General features: G+C 34.7%; 3 protein-coding genes across 3 annotated transcripts; 1 reads left to right on the top strand and 2 right to left on the bottom strand.

The window, feature by feature from the left end:
• Positions 1-100: 100 nt before the first annotated feature.
• LOC25493205 (splicing factor 3B subunit 2) lies at positions 101-7,960 on the bottom strand. Its single transcript, XM_013601631.3, has 18 exons — positions 7,748-7,960; positions 6,700-6,819; positions 6,487-6,612; positions 6,331-6,393; positions 6,091-6,198; positions 5,511-5,588; positions 4,852-4,944; positions 4,642-4,728; positions 3,762-3,863; positions 3,562-3,681; positions 3,330-3,392; positions 1,637-1,785; positions 1,189-1,270; positions 1,045-1,103; positions 893-938; positions 702-793; positions 544-613; positions 101-443 (listed from the first exon to the last, which is right to left on the bottom strand). Exons 1-18 carry the CDS (start codon positions 7,958-7,960, stop codon positions 375-377), a joined length of 1,740 nt encoding a protein of 579 aa, XP_013457085.1. The 3' UTR covers positions 101-374.
• An 888-nt stretch (positions 7,961-8,848) lies between these two features.
• On the top strand, positions 8,849-9,788 carry LOC25493204 (uncharacterized). The gene is made up of 2 exons (XM_013601630.3): positions 8,849-9,134; positions 9,223-9,788. Exons 1-2 carry the CDS (start codon positions 8,997-8,999, stop codon positions 9,664-9,666), a joined length of 582 nt encoding a protein of 193 aa, XP_013457084.1. The 5' UTR covers positions 8,849-8,996; the 3' UTR covers positions 9,667-9,788.
• A 2,872-nt stretch (positions 9,789-12,660) lies between these two features.
• On the bottom strand, positions 12,661-16,898 carry LOC25493202 (protein RTF1 homolog). The gene is made up of 2 exons (XM_013601628.3): positions 16,582-16,898; positions 12,661-14,894 (listed from the first exon to the last, which is right to left on the bottom strand). The coding sequence occupies exon 2, from the start codon at positions 14,868-14,870 to the stop codon at positions 12,903-12,905; it is 1,968 nt and encodes a 655-aa protein (XP_013457082.1). The 5' UTR covers positions 14,871-14,894; positions 16,582-16,898; the 3' UTR covers positions 12,661-12,902.
• Between the last annotated feature and the right edge of the window lie 303 nt (positions 16,899-17,201).

The raw sequence follows: 17,201 nt of genomic DNA, 5'->3' as shown, positions 1-17,201 counted from the left end.
ACATTGCCTTGTAAAATTATAAAACGAATTTGACTTTCCACAAGACACATGCATCCCTTTGGGCAAAAACTCCTAAATGGACTAAATTTGAACCAGAACATGAGATGTAAAATCATCTAAGTATGTCTCATTAAGGATATCTTTGTATTGAGTTTCCAGCTAAAGCATCTGACACGTTTCCATCGCATCATTACATGAGTAGAATATTCATAACCAAAACAATAAAAACAACATACAGACAGTAACATTATACAGATGTAATAAAACAGCACTAAAAGCCGATCCTCGGCTCCTCATGGAAAATGACAATTTGATGAATAGACAACTTTCCACGTCTTCCATTTACCTGCAAGATAAGGAGGAACCGAACAACCTTAAAACTTGAAGTCTTTCTTCTTGGACTTGCCATCTTTTTCTTGCTTCCTCTTCCTCTTCTTCTCATTCTGCACCAGATGGAGATTATTAAATAAGCAAATAGAGACCAAATTATTTTTGTAAAATAATGTACAGGTCTGTATGATATTAGGATTGAATGCAACACACCTCAGCAACCATGTCACTGAAATCCTCACGCTGACTCCGTAATTTCTCTTCCTCCCTTGCTTCTTCATACCTGGAATAGTTCTAGCAGATGTAAGAAACAAGATACATGATGTTAACATCACTAACGGGCAAACAAACGTATAAAACAGAAGTCATACCTGCCAGGTAAAACGTTCTCCATGATATCCAACTCCTCTGGCAGTAAAGTGACATCCACTCTATCTGTCTTTTGACCTTTAAGCAAATCAACCTGGAAACAATAAAACATGTTATTCCGCAAGAAAATATGGCACACGCCCCCCTTTACCACCCCCCACATAAAAAGGAGCAAGAAACTCTTCATTCTTACCCTTTTTGCCCCTGACTTGTCTTGGGTGCCCGTGCCAACCACATAACTGGAGAGAAATGGATATCCGAGTTTATCAAGATACAATACTTGTGAGGGAAAAACAGGAAAAACAAAACCAAATACTATAAAAAAATTATAAAAATTTGGCATACGTGTGTGTAGTTCCGAGCAAAGTTCCAGGAGCAAGTTTTTCCTCTTTCTCTTCAAGGACCTTAAAAGAAAATATGATAAAAGACATCAACAGACTAATCAAAAGAAGCTAAAGCTGATAGAAGAGCAGCAGTAGAAAGACTCACTTGATAAAGAGGCCTTTCAGGTTCCTTCCTCTGCTGCTTACGAAGGTCAATAACATCAGGTGTCTCCACCCCAGTCGGTGTGCTGAAAACAAAAATGTGAAAGAAATGAGCTCACAAGTAAAGGAAATTAAAAAAATATAAATCCAAGAAAGGCTCTTATCAATACAAAGAGAATTATAAACATGGATCAGTTTAGCAAATATTAAACTTAAGGACCAGTGAAACATTCACGTGGTTTAGCTTAGTTAATTATTAACTACTCTTTGACTACTTGTTCAAAAAAAAACTACTCTTTGACTAAATTAGCCACATGATGGGTTCTTAAACTTCACCTCAATTAGTCATTTACTATGCTATTCCAAAAAAGATAAAAAGAACCTAGGCTATCGACAAAAATAATTTAAGAAAAAAAGGAACCTAGACTTGAAGAGGAGTAATATAACAATACCTTGACATACTATCAACAGATTGACTACCATCTTCAAGTGCCTCCTCCTCGATGTCTTCTTCCTCTTCCTCCTCTTCTTCCTCTTCTTCCTCCTCCTCTTCCTCCTCTTCCAAGTCACCCCAGTGTTTTGTTTTATCTACCGGCTCTTCCTGCATTGTGAGAACATGTATGTAAAATCTAAGTAGGAATCTTGCAGAAACTGAATTTCCTATGTTGTGTATTAACAAAGAAACCGAACTCAGAAAACAGAGTCTGGTAACGAGAGTTATTGGTAGAAAGAAAAATGCATGTAATAAGCAGACTCCTCTGCCGAGTGGCAACAGCCACACCCAGACTCCCCAAAAATACCCATTCAGTGCCACCCATCCTCTTCACATTCACGACAGAGAGCGGGGTATTTTTTCAGCTTCAAATCTAAGGATCCCAAATTTAACATTTATAATTATATTTTGCATTAAAACGTTATACTTTATAAGAAGGGGATTCGGTAAGCAGTTTCAAAACAGAAGAGGACCCATATCGGAAAGAAAGAGAGAAAGAGAACAGAATTCCATAACAGTTTTTCGACAAAATATATAAGTGAATGCATTTTGGAGGCATTTAAAATACTTCACATCAAAACAGTGTTTGAATTAGATCGGTTACTTTTAACACCGAAAGCCAAGGAAATTAAAATTCCACCAAAACAGGTGAGATTATGAAACTACATTTCCTGGGTCTCACTTCCCATCATTTGCACGTATGATACCTATCTTCCCACCAAAACAGTGTTTCTACAGGAGTTATGGTCTCTCCTGTAGTGACCATAACTCCAAGAAATACATTGCAGTGCCACTGAAGATCTGTCCTGATCTTTACCATCAACACAGAAACAAAGTAACTCCGACAGTAGCAGGGTGAGATTCACTACAATAGTTGTCAAAGCTGATTTCCAGCAATATCCCAATGGACAGAAGTGACGGCCAACTTCGGGAGGGACATTAATACCATCATAACAGGCTTTAGTGACTTCTCAAATTTACCTCTTTTCACTGGAGACAGAATCAAGTGAGGCAAAAAAAATCTTATTTGATCCCAGTACCACTGATGTTTGAATAGAACCAGACGTGTACAATGTCCTTCAACAAAAGCAACAATTGTGATGATTATAACTGTTGTTTATTTATACTGCCAAGAATATCTGAGAGTCAACCGCATCGGAGAACAAGTCCTCACACCAAATCATAATTGTGATGGCTCCATTATTGAGATATAGAAACAAGATCTTTTATTTCCTAGTTTTATAATTATTTTTTGTCTGATATGATCCTAGTTTTATAATAGAGTAAGGGTATTTGATTTTTATTTATTTTGGTTGATAGCAATACTTTACAATTTCATCATCTAAATAAAAGAAATCTATTCACTTTGAACAAACGGAAAAAAAAATTAAAATGGAAGAAATCTAAGTACTTTACCAGAACAAAAAATAAAATGAATGAAATTTAATTCAATTAATTAAATTTCTTAGAATTTTAAATTCTCCTAAATTTTCAAATGCATTATCCAAAGTCCAAACATAACCTAGTTTCAAACATCAATTGTAAAGGGTACTTGATTATTATATCAAAAATCATAAAGGGAAACTTTGGAGGATTATATAGGGCAGCAGTTACCCCTCTAATTGCAAAGTGGAACTTTTATGTAAACCAACCTCATAATTAGGCTGATCTTGCTGATGGACACCAAAAACATCTCCATAAAGTGGACGCCCGAACTGCTCAAGATGCAGACAAGTAAAGAAGTCAATGAAGTGAAAAAGGGGATGAGGGGGTGTTGAAAGCCCCTTCATGAAAACGAAAATTCAGATACCCATAATTATTATTTTACATAAAGATGAGCAAATATTAAAAAAAAATAAAAATAAAAAATAAAAAAATATGTACCTCATCAACGGGAGGCTTGCCCCAGCCACCAGGATGATAACCAAAACTAGCTCCTGGGGGAATGGGAGCATTCAAGCCGGGGATCTTTAGAGAAGGGTATGATGGTGGAGGACCGTATCTCTGAAAAAGGAAAACAGATGAAATTGTAAGGACTGTGAACAGAGTAATACAACATATACATTCCAAGACACTGATTTTACCTGCATGTTAATAAGCCACGGAGGAGGAGAACCCTCAGGCATACCAAGAGCTTCTTTCAACTCATGTGATAACATGCCAGGTTTCATCTCCCTCAACTTTACCTGCACAGCAAGCAATATAACAATGTCATATAATGTTTACACTTAAACAGACCAATGGACAAATCCCATGAAGGTGTTAGAACAATGTGACCTTTAAACCAACCATTCATAAAAATATTTTTTGTATTTGACAACGGAGACATGGAAGTATCCACTACTCAAGGAGATGAGAAACAGAACAGAAAAGGGCTTATTTAGTTTGAGAAACTCTGTTCGACTGTTCGCTAACTCCTACTTTGACTTTCAATTAAAAAATGACACACTTGTCCACTTCATTTTATATTTTCGGATATTTGTAAAAGAAATAGAGAAAATAACTTATTGTCTTCACTTTTCACTGTTTCCTTTACAAATATTTGAAAACATAATAAATTGAAAATGAAATGGTATTTTTGCAAATTAAAAGTGAATACAGGAAGTGAAAACAAAAGCACTTTTCGAACTGTGTTCGACTGTTTGCTAACTCCTACTTTGACTTTCAATTAAAAAATGACACACTTGTCCACTTCATTTTATATTTTCGGATATTTGTAAAAGAAATAGAGAAAATAACTTATTGTCTTCACTTTTCACTGTTTCCTTTACAAATATTTGAAAACATAATAAACTGAAAATGAAATGGTATTTTCGCAAATTAAAAGTGAATACAGGAAGTGAAAACAAAAGCACTTTTCGAACTAAATAGACCTTAAATTACGATTTTAAAAAAATCCACTATGCAGCGTGGTATGTATGCAGTATTTTAAATTTAGCATTAACATTTTAAAACAAAGTATACCTCAAATTCTTTTCCTTCATGATACAAGTCCCCAAGAGATGACAGCTTTGGCTTTGTCTGGTATTTAAAGAATGCATCATGAAGAACCTGACAACCAAGAAACAAGGTCACTTGAGAAAAGGTTGTAATAGTTAACTTCTGATAACAACATAAAAGTATGCAAGCTAAGAAAATGGTGCAAAATTAGAAAAAAGGTAAAAGGGAAGAAACCTGATAATCAATATCCATCTTCCCCATTTTCGGTTGCATGCGTTCCCGTTGCTTTTGTTTCAACTTTTTGCTGTCCTCTTTCTCAATATAAGCCTGCGTGAGAAAATGTAAGATAACTTGGCAAGTAAGCAGCTACTACAGCAATGTAATAAAATTACATAAAAAGACATGCATATATATTGCAAAGAGAAAGTTACATATTAAGCTGAAAGCAGTAAAATGAACAACGGATGTAGATCGACAAGTATATAAAACACCAGTCAGAAGACAAATAGCATATCAACATTTCCAATATAAACAAAAAGTGTGTAGTATTGTAGTTTATTTGAAACATCTAAAAACTTAAATAATTTATATACATCATTTCTTGATCATAAACTAATTTTTCCACAGATAACAATTAAAAATCAGAAGACCCCAATGATTTGTCTTATGACATCATGATTTTGAAACAACGGTAACATCCGGTTGTTGAATTAATTAGCAAAGCTTGACCATGAAACCCATTTCAGAAGAGTGTAGAAGTGCGATATTCCAAATAGACACACATCAAATTAGTTTTGTAAGTAAATTACACAAACCAAGCTCTCTTGGAATATTACTTTCCTCTTGTGGGTGGCCACACAGACAGAATGATAACATATACAAGATTGCATTACCTGTCTGATTTTCTCAATTCCTGTGGCAGCAATAAAATCGGGAAGCTGAAAAGGTTGTTTCTCTATACCTCTTTTCCCCTGCAAAATCAATAAATTGTTTTTGATGAGATGCAAATAATTTGTGTGCACATGACTATGAAGTTATGTGGTCAGGCTTATTAATTAGAAAACAATGAAGCCAATTGGAATTCAGCCCGGGCATTAAGCACAGTGAAAGGTATCTGAAAATTGAAAGCATAACTATTAGCACCTTAGTTATAAATAAATGCCCAATTGAATTACACAAAAAAATGATACATGATTATAAACCAATGTTATACAACACCCATATTCCCATGCAATCTAATAAAGAAATAAAATATGAATGATTCAAGGCTACTCAGTGGCAAACACCTACAATTCCAGGCTTGGTGATTGCCACAACTGCTCCCCTGCAAGTACCACATACATACATATAAGAGAAACCATATCGATGTTATCTCCCTAACTCTATCCATACATCCCACGTATTAGTTGACCATAACCCTCATACATGTTTGCATCTCTAAACCATAATTATCAATTTAGAATGTCGCCTAACCTGCAGAAATTTTCTCTTTTGACACCAGTGCCTGGGTACAGGTACAGTATTTCGGTAAGATTTCAAGAATACCAACAACTTTGGATCTGCTGAAGTAGCATCCCACACCTTAAAATGAAAAAGAAAAAAACTGTTGCATAAAATTGGCACAATAGGAATGTTAAACCAGACTAAAAAGTAAGAATAAGGACTCAAAAAAATCTACAATTGGTGATGCCAATATATAACTTGTATAACAACCTCGACAACATCAGGCCTTGCGCTAATCTGTTTCAGCTCAGCAATCTTCATCCTACGTTGAAGCTGAACACAAAATAAGGCTTTAAGCATAATTATGGAAGTAAACACAACAGTTAAATTGAATAAACAAAAATATTATTTTACAAAATGTTAAACCTTTTTCTTCTTGTTTGAGACTCCTTTCTCTTTTTGCTCGTTATCATCTTCTTCCTCTTCAGAATCAGAGTCTGCCTTTTTCTTTGTAATTGCATTTTCTGCCGACTCATCCTTCTTATCATTATCCTATAGATAGATACATCCAAGCAAACAATTTATCAAACAATAAATGAAGTCACTACTAAAAATAAACAATTCATACAAACTTTTTACCTCTGAATCAATAACCTCGCTGAAACTAAATTTCTCAAAGATTTTCTTAAATTCTTCATCCAAGCCTTCGTATAGCTCTGCTTTTTCCGGTACATACTCAATTTCAACTTGCTCAACAACCTAAAATTTAAGACAGATGACAACATTAAATAGGCATAACTATCGATTTGAGTATTAATTATATAGCACTTGATAACTTAAGTTGGATCATTGCCACTCTTTTATCAAAGGAAATGTGGATTTGTATCACTACTGAGAATGGACAAAACTAGTAGCCAAAATTAGAATGGAATGGTTAGAAAAATGGACAAATTCAGTCGCAGAAATCAAAGAGAAATGGCAAGGTTAATAGGTCAAAGGCTTCCTAAACTAATAAATTCAGGGGCTAACATTCTCTAGAGAGTAGATGTGTCATGCCACCACTCAAAAATTTCTTCTTTTTTGTAGACATGTATTGTATTGAAAGTGTTTTATCTGTATATTACAAGTTTCCCCAAATAATGTCACTTGTACCTAATGGCGTAGGGGCAAGAGTTAATTTTGCAAGTGGATGGTTCAGTATTCGATCCCGAGAGTTGTCATTTTTTGTTTCAAGTGTGTATTATTAGCTAATTATTGAAAAAATATGACGCTAAGGATCAAACTCAAACTCGCGCAGGTGAGGTAAAATTATTATTGAAAAAATGTGATGGGAAGCATTGAACCCGCGCATGCGAGGTAAATGGTAGCGATTTTACCACTACACCAAAATGCACAAATTCGTTCTTTACATTAAATATTAATACTTAATATAAATATAACACCCTCTAAAATTTCAATCAAGATCCACCACCACTAATAATTAATCAAGCTTCTACTCATTAAGAATCATAAAAATCATATGATAGTATGATAATTCAAGTTCACAAACCCTAACTTCGCTGTAGCAAATTATGAACAAATGTGAACATCCAATTTCACAATTAATTTCCAGTGATAACGCTAATTTCAATTGCAAACCTAACCTAACCTAACCAAAGTGATCTCAAAGAATAAGAAAGATGAGAACCTGTTGTTGTTGTTGTTCAGTATTCTCTTTTGCATCAGTATCGTCTTCGGAGGCGTTTGCGTTTTGCTCCTTAGAGGCTTTGTTGATTTTCTTTTGTTTCCGGCGACGGCGACGACGGTCGCTCTCCCGAGATTTTTTTACGGTGGCGGTTTTGGAGCCAAGATCTCCGTTAGAAACGACGCCGTTTTGATGCACTAGCGTTTCAGCAGCCATCGTTGCGGGTTTTTGGTCAGATTCACGAATGGGGTTAACCGAGTGAATTACCGTGCGATGGAGTTATAGGAAGAAGAAAGAATTCAGTTTGGCGCCGAGCGTGTAAGAAAGTTATTGGGCCATTTCTGTATTTAACCACTTGTATCCTGATATTTCGCTATTTACACCCCCAACTATAAAAAGGTTAGTATTATATATTCCAAGCAAACAATAATTTCACATCTAATTTCGTTTATTTTGCAACAACTTGATAATGCAAGAAATTATTATTTTTCTTTAATGTGTAAATAAATTTCTTCGCTCTAAGCATGAAATTTTCTTCGCTTGGTGTTGAAGCGTGAGTCGCTACCCAATTTATTCACAATGGTTTTCTCACAAGGTCATTCATCCAACCTATTATAAACGAGTTTCCTAAGCTTCTTTGTGTTCTCTCGACTCTCTTGGTGTTGAAGCGCGAGTCGCTACCCAATTTATTCACAATGGCTTTTCCACTAGGTCATTCATCCAACCTATTATAGACGAGTTCCCTAAACTTTTTTGTGTTCTCTCGACTCGTTTCAGTTTATCAAGAAGCCATTTATCATCTTGCAAATTCTATTCTTTCTAAAACTACCAATCATACATAACTTAGTTTTTTTACACACTAACTGTTTTCAATGTCAATCAATTCCTTTTGGTAATAATGGAATTTTCTTCAATGACTTTTTATGAAATTGAATTATATAATATTAGTCATAGACAAAAATCTTAACCTTACAGAAACATTTTTTAATTCCATGTATCCTAAACAAGAATATAAACTAAATTGATTTACGTCTTTTAATTTAAGATTAAAAAAGTTTATAAATAAGTTATTAATTTAAAAACTTAGGAGTATTTACGAGATAGATAAGGAAAAGGTAGGAGCAACACGACTGGTGAGAAACGAAACAACAAGATCGCACATGAAAGGAAATGCTTATTGAGCTAACTTGTCCTACGTGGCAGTTGAGATTGTGAATCAAGCGCGCGCATCATCATCAATCAATCATCATCCATGGCTGTTCCTGCTCCAACCTCAGCTCTCTATCTTCAACCCATCCACACTAACCACCGCACCCTCCGTCACTATCGCTCATTCCCCACTCCTTCCAATAAACCTTTCACCGTCTTCGCCATGGCTCCCAAAAACAAGGTACATACAAAAACATTTTCATCATTATTATTATTTCAATTTTAATTTATACAATTCATTTGTGTTGAATTGTTGATGGATATGGAAGGTGAACAAGTACAATGATAACTGGAAGAAACAATGGTTCGGAGCAGGAATATTCTACGAAGGAAGCGAAGAAGTAGAAGTCGACGTATTCAAGAAACTTGAGAAACGCAAAGTATTAAGCAACGTTGAAAAAGCAGGATTATTATCCAAAGCTGAAGAGTTCGGAGTCACGCTCTCTTCAATCGAGAAGCTAGGTCTTTTTTCTAAGGCAGAAGAACTTGGTTTACTCAGCTTATTAGAGAAACTCGCCGCGGTCTCTCCTTCCGTTTTGGCTTCTCTGGCACTTCCAACGCTTCTGGCTGCTGTTGCGACGGTGGTTCTTGTTCCTGATGATTCTACCGCTCTTGTTGTAGTTCAGGCTGTTGTTGCTGCTGCTCTTGGTGTTGGGGCTGTTGGGTTGTTTGCTGGATCTGTTGTTCTCGGCGGGTTGCAAGAGGCTGATTGATTCAGTACACATGTTTTTAACCGCCGTTGTTTTTGTTGTAATTAGTACATTGTGATGATGATTGTAGTAATAATTTACTTACTTCATTGTTCAATCAAAAATAATCATTTCTTTTCATATAATACAAGGGCTCACATTTTAAAATAAAAATTGTCTTAAAATTCATGTTATTTCGTTTCATTTTTTATTTTATGAGTATAATGTATAATTATACCGAGGTATGTTAATATCTATTAGACCAAGAGATATCACACAAGTGAGATTGATATCACATATTCACCCGATACCTTAGCCAATAGGGATATAAATCATCTCATTTATATTTTGTTCAAAATCTACATTTCCTTTCAAGATAGAATTTTAACTCACACTTGACACACATTAACATCTATTATTTAAGTTTGCAACTCTCCGTGTCCATAATTACGTGACATGTTCAAATAAGATAAAATGAAAACGTAATATGTTTAAAAATATTGGTTGATGATGGTTTCATTGAGGGAGGTTTATATATGTTCCTTTTTAACATGAGAAGAGATAAAAGGAAATTAGAAGGGAAAAAAGGATAAAAAAAAAAAGAAAGGGATTTGAACATGAGATAAGACAAGGGAAAATAACTAAGCATTGTGTGTTTTGTTCGTGAAAGTATATAAAATAGTGTGGGTTGTCGATTAATCTATGAGTTTATTGAAGGAGTTGGAGATTTTTGGATAATAACTTTACCAAAAAATTAGATTCAATTGAAAAACACCACATATTTTTAAATATCTAATAAACATGTATTTATCAACCCAGCATAACACATTGGCAATTTTTCATTATCATTTGCCACCAACGGCCAAAAGTAAACAACTTTGAAATAATTGAGGGGTTAAATGAAAAAATTCACGAGAAATAGAACGACATTCATATTTTAAATGACCTGAATACAGTCTGACATATCAGCATATAATTACCTAAAAACTCCCGAAAAGTTTCAATTTAAATATGACATATCACCATGTTGAAGTTCAAAAATCTGAAAGAAGGACCGAAACCGGGTAATTTTGAAATGGAGGGACAATTTCCACGGATGAGTGAAAATACGAGGGCCAAAACTGTAATTAAGTCAAAATTAAACAAATGACATCCAAAAACTAAAAAAATAGTTCATCATATTGTTGTGAGTTATGGCCTTCCAGGGGATCTACATTGAGTTTGATCATCACGTTAGATTAAAAGAAACCACACAAGTGAATTTGACGCCGCATCTTCACCTTAAACTTTAAGGCGATAGGTATGTGAGTCAAATCACTTATATGTTGTTCAGCATCTACTCTTGCATCCATGTGGAACTCTAACTCACACTTGACACATTAACATTTCATGTGTGTCTATATATATATATGTAAAGAAATTATTGTACTTTTTGGGAGAATTCTGTCTAAAAGTAGTCATTAATTATTGTTTTTTTTTTTTTGACAAAAAAGCAGTCGTTAATTATGTAATATAAAAGAAAATAATTAACTCATAATCTAAAAGAAATTAATTATGGGAGGATTCTCTTTTAATGTTGAACAAACTTTATTAATTAATCATTAAATATATCACAAAAAAATAATTAACGCATAATATATAAAAAAAAAATGTAAAAACTTAACTAATAAGATATTTTATTTTTGACTTCTTTAAAAAACAGATATTTTATTTTGACCGGTTGGTTACATACTAAATAATCCTTTTAATAATACTTTCAAAAATAATAACAATAAAGAGAAATGATATTTGTACAATATTTTTTAACAACTTTTTGATAATTTTTTCTCTCATACTAACATTATCTTCTTATTTTCTCTCCTCATTTTTCTTTTTCTATTATTTTTGACCAATCAAAAGAGAAAAAAAAACCAAAGTTGTCATAAAAGTTGTACAAATATCACTACTCAAAAATAAATAATAATAATAATAATCCTTTTAATAACGTTCCTTCAAAAAATCCTTTTAATAACGTAAAAAATAATCTTTTAATGATCAAACGATAATGATTGACTGATAGTGAACAATATTTTGAATTATGTGGATATGAATTATATCCTTACTAATTTTGTGTGGGTAAATATTCCTTTTTTTTTTTGGTATAAGGGTAAAATATTTATTTAATTTTGATATTATATTATTTTTTCTCAGAGCAGTCATACTAATCTCATTTTCTTTTTTGTCGAATTTATTATTTTTTGTTTGTATTACCGGGTTTTACTCTATAAAATCCAACGATCCTATGTTGTTATTTCATCAAATTTTAAGTTTGGTGACAGAAACCTAAAATTTAACCTTGTTCTTCTTCCTTTCTTCATCGTTTTCTATTGTCTCTTTATCCATGACAAATTTTGAAAACCAAAACCAATTAACTGAGGTAAATAAAACCAAATATGGATTCATGGCAGGATTCAGCTGAGAAGTTTTGCTTGGCATGAATCTCAACTGCACAAATAGAGATAATGATTATATATTTAACCTTGGACTGTATTGGCAAATGCACGATAAACCTCAACTTGACAATTGCAACTATAAATTTACTCAACTCAAAGTTGTGGTGCTGAGAAGTTTTAAGTATTTGTCTTCAGAACTTGAGTTAGTAAAGATACTTTTCCATAGAGCAATAAATTTGGAGAGGTTGGAGTTAATACCACCAAAGGCTTATAGCCTTTGCAAGTTCAAAAAAGAAGATACACTAACTAACATACGAAAATCTTTTTTGTTCTTGGAGAGCATCAACAAAGGCCGTAGTAAAGTTACATAAATATTATGTTAAGAAGAGTTTCGCCAATCCAATCCATCCAAGATGCTGGCTATATACAGATGCATGTTGAGTTTTGAATTATGTTTAAGTATGTGTTTATTCACTAGTAGTATGTGTTTCTTTTATTGTGTTTTGAAGTATGTGATGACATTGAGGTAGCTGTTACTGCAAAAACAGCAACCAAAATCTAAAGACAACAATCCTAGACCAGAAAATTAGAAAACTAAAGACAATTGGCATTTAGAGAGTACATTACATTATTATCTTCCATTTATCACACAACTTTATTGTTCAAGAATAGAGCTAAATAAAGATATGTGGATACATGGCCACTTATAAAAAGTTCAACATAATAATAAGGTTACAACATACAACAACATTACAGTCAATAAAATCCATATTTGGATCATTAAACTGCGGACTTACCTCAGCTGAATACTGCACAGCAGCAACAAATTCAAAGAAGACCTCTTCTTCTTTTGTAATCACCAACTGACAGAGTCAGTACATGTCTCCTGCCATCATTTTCCGAGAGTTTAAATCCAACTGTTGATTCTATTCTTTGTTTTCTTGCCATGAATCCTGCCTGAGCTCCTTGGGCTCCACCATACTTATGAAGTAATGCTAATGAAACTGGCAGCTCAAAGTTGTGCAGTGTATTCGATTCCGTCCCTTGATCCACCGGAGCACTTGTATCCACCAACTTTCCAGCATCGGCAGCAGCTTCCAAGGCAATGGCAGTAGCCACTGCGCCAGACTCCGCAGTTACTGGTACTCCAGTTCCATTGGCGCCTGCATCAGAAACTAAGCCAACGGTATTATTATTTAAAGCAGCAGCCTTTTCACTAGGTGTTGCAACATAGTAGTTCCTTGATCTTGTCCACCTCCTTGAAAATGGATCATAACCTGCATCCCCTTCTTTCAAACCGGTTAATGGCCTCAATTCAGAAGCATTCTTGAAGTTTTCAACCCTGTTTTTTCTGTTCATTTCAGCCAGCTTCAGAGCTTTGGCGTCCTTCACCTTTGCATGTCTGGATGCCTCTAATTCTAGTAGTCTTGCCTTGATCCTCTCCACTTCCGCATCATCATTCTTACCTTGTGCTCTTTCCAAATCGCTCCTTAATCGATCCTTCTCAGCAGCAATATTTAGCGGCCTTGACGAGGCAGACTTTTTCTCTTGTATCATTTGCTTCACAGTAGCAGCAGAGTAGACAAATGTGATGATTTTATTTATAGCTTGTTTTTTGTCTAACACATCCTGCTTGCTTGGCATCCGTCCACCACTCCGTTCCACTTCCTTAACCCACTGCTTGTATTCCTCTTCAAGTGGAGGAGAGTCGCTTATCATAGCCATTTGCCACCTCGCAGCAGAACTTTCATTTCCCCAAACAACATTCAAATACTTGTATGTAGTTTTGTTCTCTAGTTTATACTGTCGATCAGGGTCTGAGGAATCAACATTTTTCACCATGCAGAGCCGATAGATAGGTCCAGTTTTAGATCTACCGATTCCAACTCTTACAAAGCAACCAACTATCAACTCCTCGAAGAAAGGCTCCATAAACCATTTCGCAAGTTTGGACCTGCGAATAGTTATTTCCTTTATATCCTGAAAGGATAGCCCCTCAGATCCAGATAATGCCCTATCATCATCACTGTCAGCAATTCCCCCATCCCCAGTTGATCCTTCATCATCACTGTGAGACCTACTTTCACTATCACTATGGCTTGAACTACTGAGATTTGCTGATGTGAAAGACTTGCGCTTTGGTGGGGAAAAGTTCCGGGGCCCTGAGCTTCTAGAAGCCTCTCTCAATCTACGGTGAGCTTCTGGATCTTGTTGTTTCAACCGCTTTGCACGCAGTTCATTTAATGCTTCATTCTTGGCTGACCTATCGGCAGATCTGGCAGATGCACGCATGCGAGATGATGAAAGTGGGGGGGACTGCTTTCCAGTCATTATTGCCTTTCCTTTCTCACGCTTTGATGCAATCTTTCCCAACAAACTTTTATCGTCCTTTTTTGAAGCCCTATCCGACAAAATCATCTCTCTTTGAAGTTCACTCATCTCAGAAAGCTTCCGCCTGTCATCTTCATCTTTGTAGAGATCATCGCCGATATTTGATTCATCACTGGTATCGCCTTCACGATCGCTTCGCCCATCATCATCTGCTTCTTCCTGACTACCCAAATCATCATCTCTGTCGGCCGGATCTAATCTTTTCTTTAGAGGAACTTGTGATCCAGATGGCTTTCTGCTTGCATAATTAAGTTCATCATCCGAATCATCGTCCCTAGAATCACTCCCACCATCCGAATAGGAGCCATCACGTCGTCTCCTCGAAGGTGGGAGAGAATGCCGATTTCTCCCAGCTGCACCAGTTCTTCCTGCAGCCTCCAAAAGCAAATTTTCCAAATCTGCCATAGTGGTCTAGAAGACTCCCTAAATCTATCCAGCATACACTAAATGTCAGTACCAAACTAAATATTGTTATTATTATTTTAACCCATATGACAACAGTAGATAGGGAAATATACAGCACCACTACGTTGTAGACGCGTAAAAAACCAAGTAGGAATTCATTAGAATCATTACCATACACGAGAAGATTGGTGAACAAGTTATACAAATCTATTGATAAAAAAAAAGTTATACAAATCTAAATAATCCAGGTCATTACCATACAGTAGATAGGGTAATATACAGCACCACTACGCTGTAGACGCGTAAAAAACCAATTAGGAATTCATTAGCATACACGAGAAGATTGGTGAACAAGTTATACAAATCTATTGATAAAAAAAAAAAAGTTATACAAATCTAAATAATCCACGTCATCCTTTATCGGTACTGTACAAAACTAATTCGAACCGTTTATCATTTCCCAAAAAACACACAAAACAAAGCATGTAATTGAGTGCATAAATGAGACATAAAATCTTAGCCACAGAAGTACTCCACAACTAGATCAGAGGTTTAACAATCATATACTCCGTCTGTCCGACAATAACAGTCGCATTTGACGATTTCACACAGATTAAGAAAAGAAGAAAAATGAAAGAAAGAGACAACAACAACAACAACAACAAAAACCAAGTCTTATCCCACTAAGTGGGGTCGGCTACATGGATCAAATTACGCCATAATGTTCTATCATAAACCCTGATTGGATCAAACTCATTAACCTCTAAATTTTTCGTAATAGTTTCTCTTATAGTTTTTCTAGGTCTTCCTCTACCTCTTTTGATCTGACTTTCCTCCATCTAATCCACTCTTCTTCTATCTACATGCCCAAACCACCTAAGCCTATTTTCTACTATAGGTGCTACCCCAACTCTCTCTTTAAAGGTGTCATTCCTAATCCTATCTCGTCTAGTCTTACTACTCATCCAACGCAACATCCTCATCTCGGCTACACTTACTTGATTCTCATGTTGGTTCTTAACCACACAACATTCCATATCATACAACATCGTCGGTCTAACTGTTGTCTGATAGAATTTTCCTCTCAACTTAAACGGCACTTTCTTATCACATAAAACACCCGCACTCTTCTCCATTTCAACCACCCAACTTGAATACGATGATTTACATTCTATTTCTCCGGCATTTTGTACTATTAACTATTGATGTACTTTCATTATCATAAATGCAAAGTTAAAAATAATAACCTGGGAGTAATGCATAGTTTTAATTAGATGGTACAATTGGAGAAAATCAATTCAAACTACATCTAAATTAGAAAGTGAGTCTTTTGGACTGTTTTTTCTTATTTTTTAAAAATGCCACAGTTATCATTGAAGAGATAGGGAGTATGCAATAATTTTAAGCTCAATCAGCCACAAGGCCATACTAAACAGGAGAGCATAATTTGGACAAGGGTTGAATTGAAAATTTGACTTGATTTCCACAAAAATCAGATCCCATATTAGCAAATACTAGTATTATAACTAAAATCAATAAGCAAAGCAATTTCTCATGTCCCAACAAATTATTTTCATACTATTTCCAACAAAAAACAAATCATAAGAATCGCTTAATTACTGTCCAGGAACAACAAGATCTAAGGTTGGATGCAGGTATTAAAAAAAGCAGAAATATTTGAAAGAAAGAAAAGATAGATCTGGAAGCTTACTGGTGCAGTGGTAGCCAAAGTTCCTCACTTTTGACAAAAATGGAAATTGTTTTGACTTCAAATTTGAAATTGGTTAGAATAAAGAGATTGAGTGAAGGTTTTGCCTTGATTATAGAAGGTTGAGTTGAGATTCTGAGTGGAAAATTACTATGTTTCCAATCCCAACTATCTATGTTGAATTACTGTTGTAACTTTGGTCAAAAAATAAGAGTACTGTCTGTAACTAAAGTGTCCTTTAGAGAGAGAAAGACAGAACATAAGCTTACTATTAAAGTGATAATTGTTTGAGACTTGTCTGGTGGCTGGAACCTTCCTTTCCCACAAAGATCCGAAAACTAACAATAGTTTTTTTTGACAAGTAACAATAGTTGTTTTGTTTCATTCAATTAAATTAAAGTGTAACAAAAGAGTTTTATATAATAACCCGTCATTTTCTTTTGTTATTTAACATATTTTTTTCTTTTTAACATATTTAAACAAGTCAAAAAACATATTTAAAGCTACTTTTATAGTGTGAAAATATTATTTCAAGGAAACTAAATCCCGTGTTCGAAATATCTCATTATAGAAAATAATGCTCAGTTTTTTTTTTTTACTAAAGCAATAATCAACTTCAAAAT

The sequence above is a fragment of the Medicago truncatula genome, chromosome 4, assembly GCF_003473485.1.
Source record: "Medicago truncatula cultivar Jemalong A17 chromosome 4, MtrunA17r5.0-ANR, whole genome shotgun sequence".
Taxonomy (NCBI): domain Eukaryota; kingdom Viridiplantae; phylum Streptophyta; class Magnoliopsida; order Fabales; family Fabaceae; genus Medicago; species Medicago truncatula.
The sequence above is the reverse complement of the archived record's forward strand: the minus strand, read 5'-3'. Positions and strand labels throughout refer to the sequence as shown.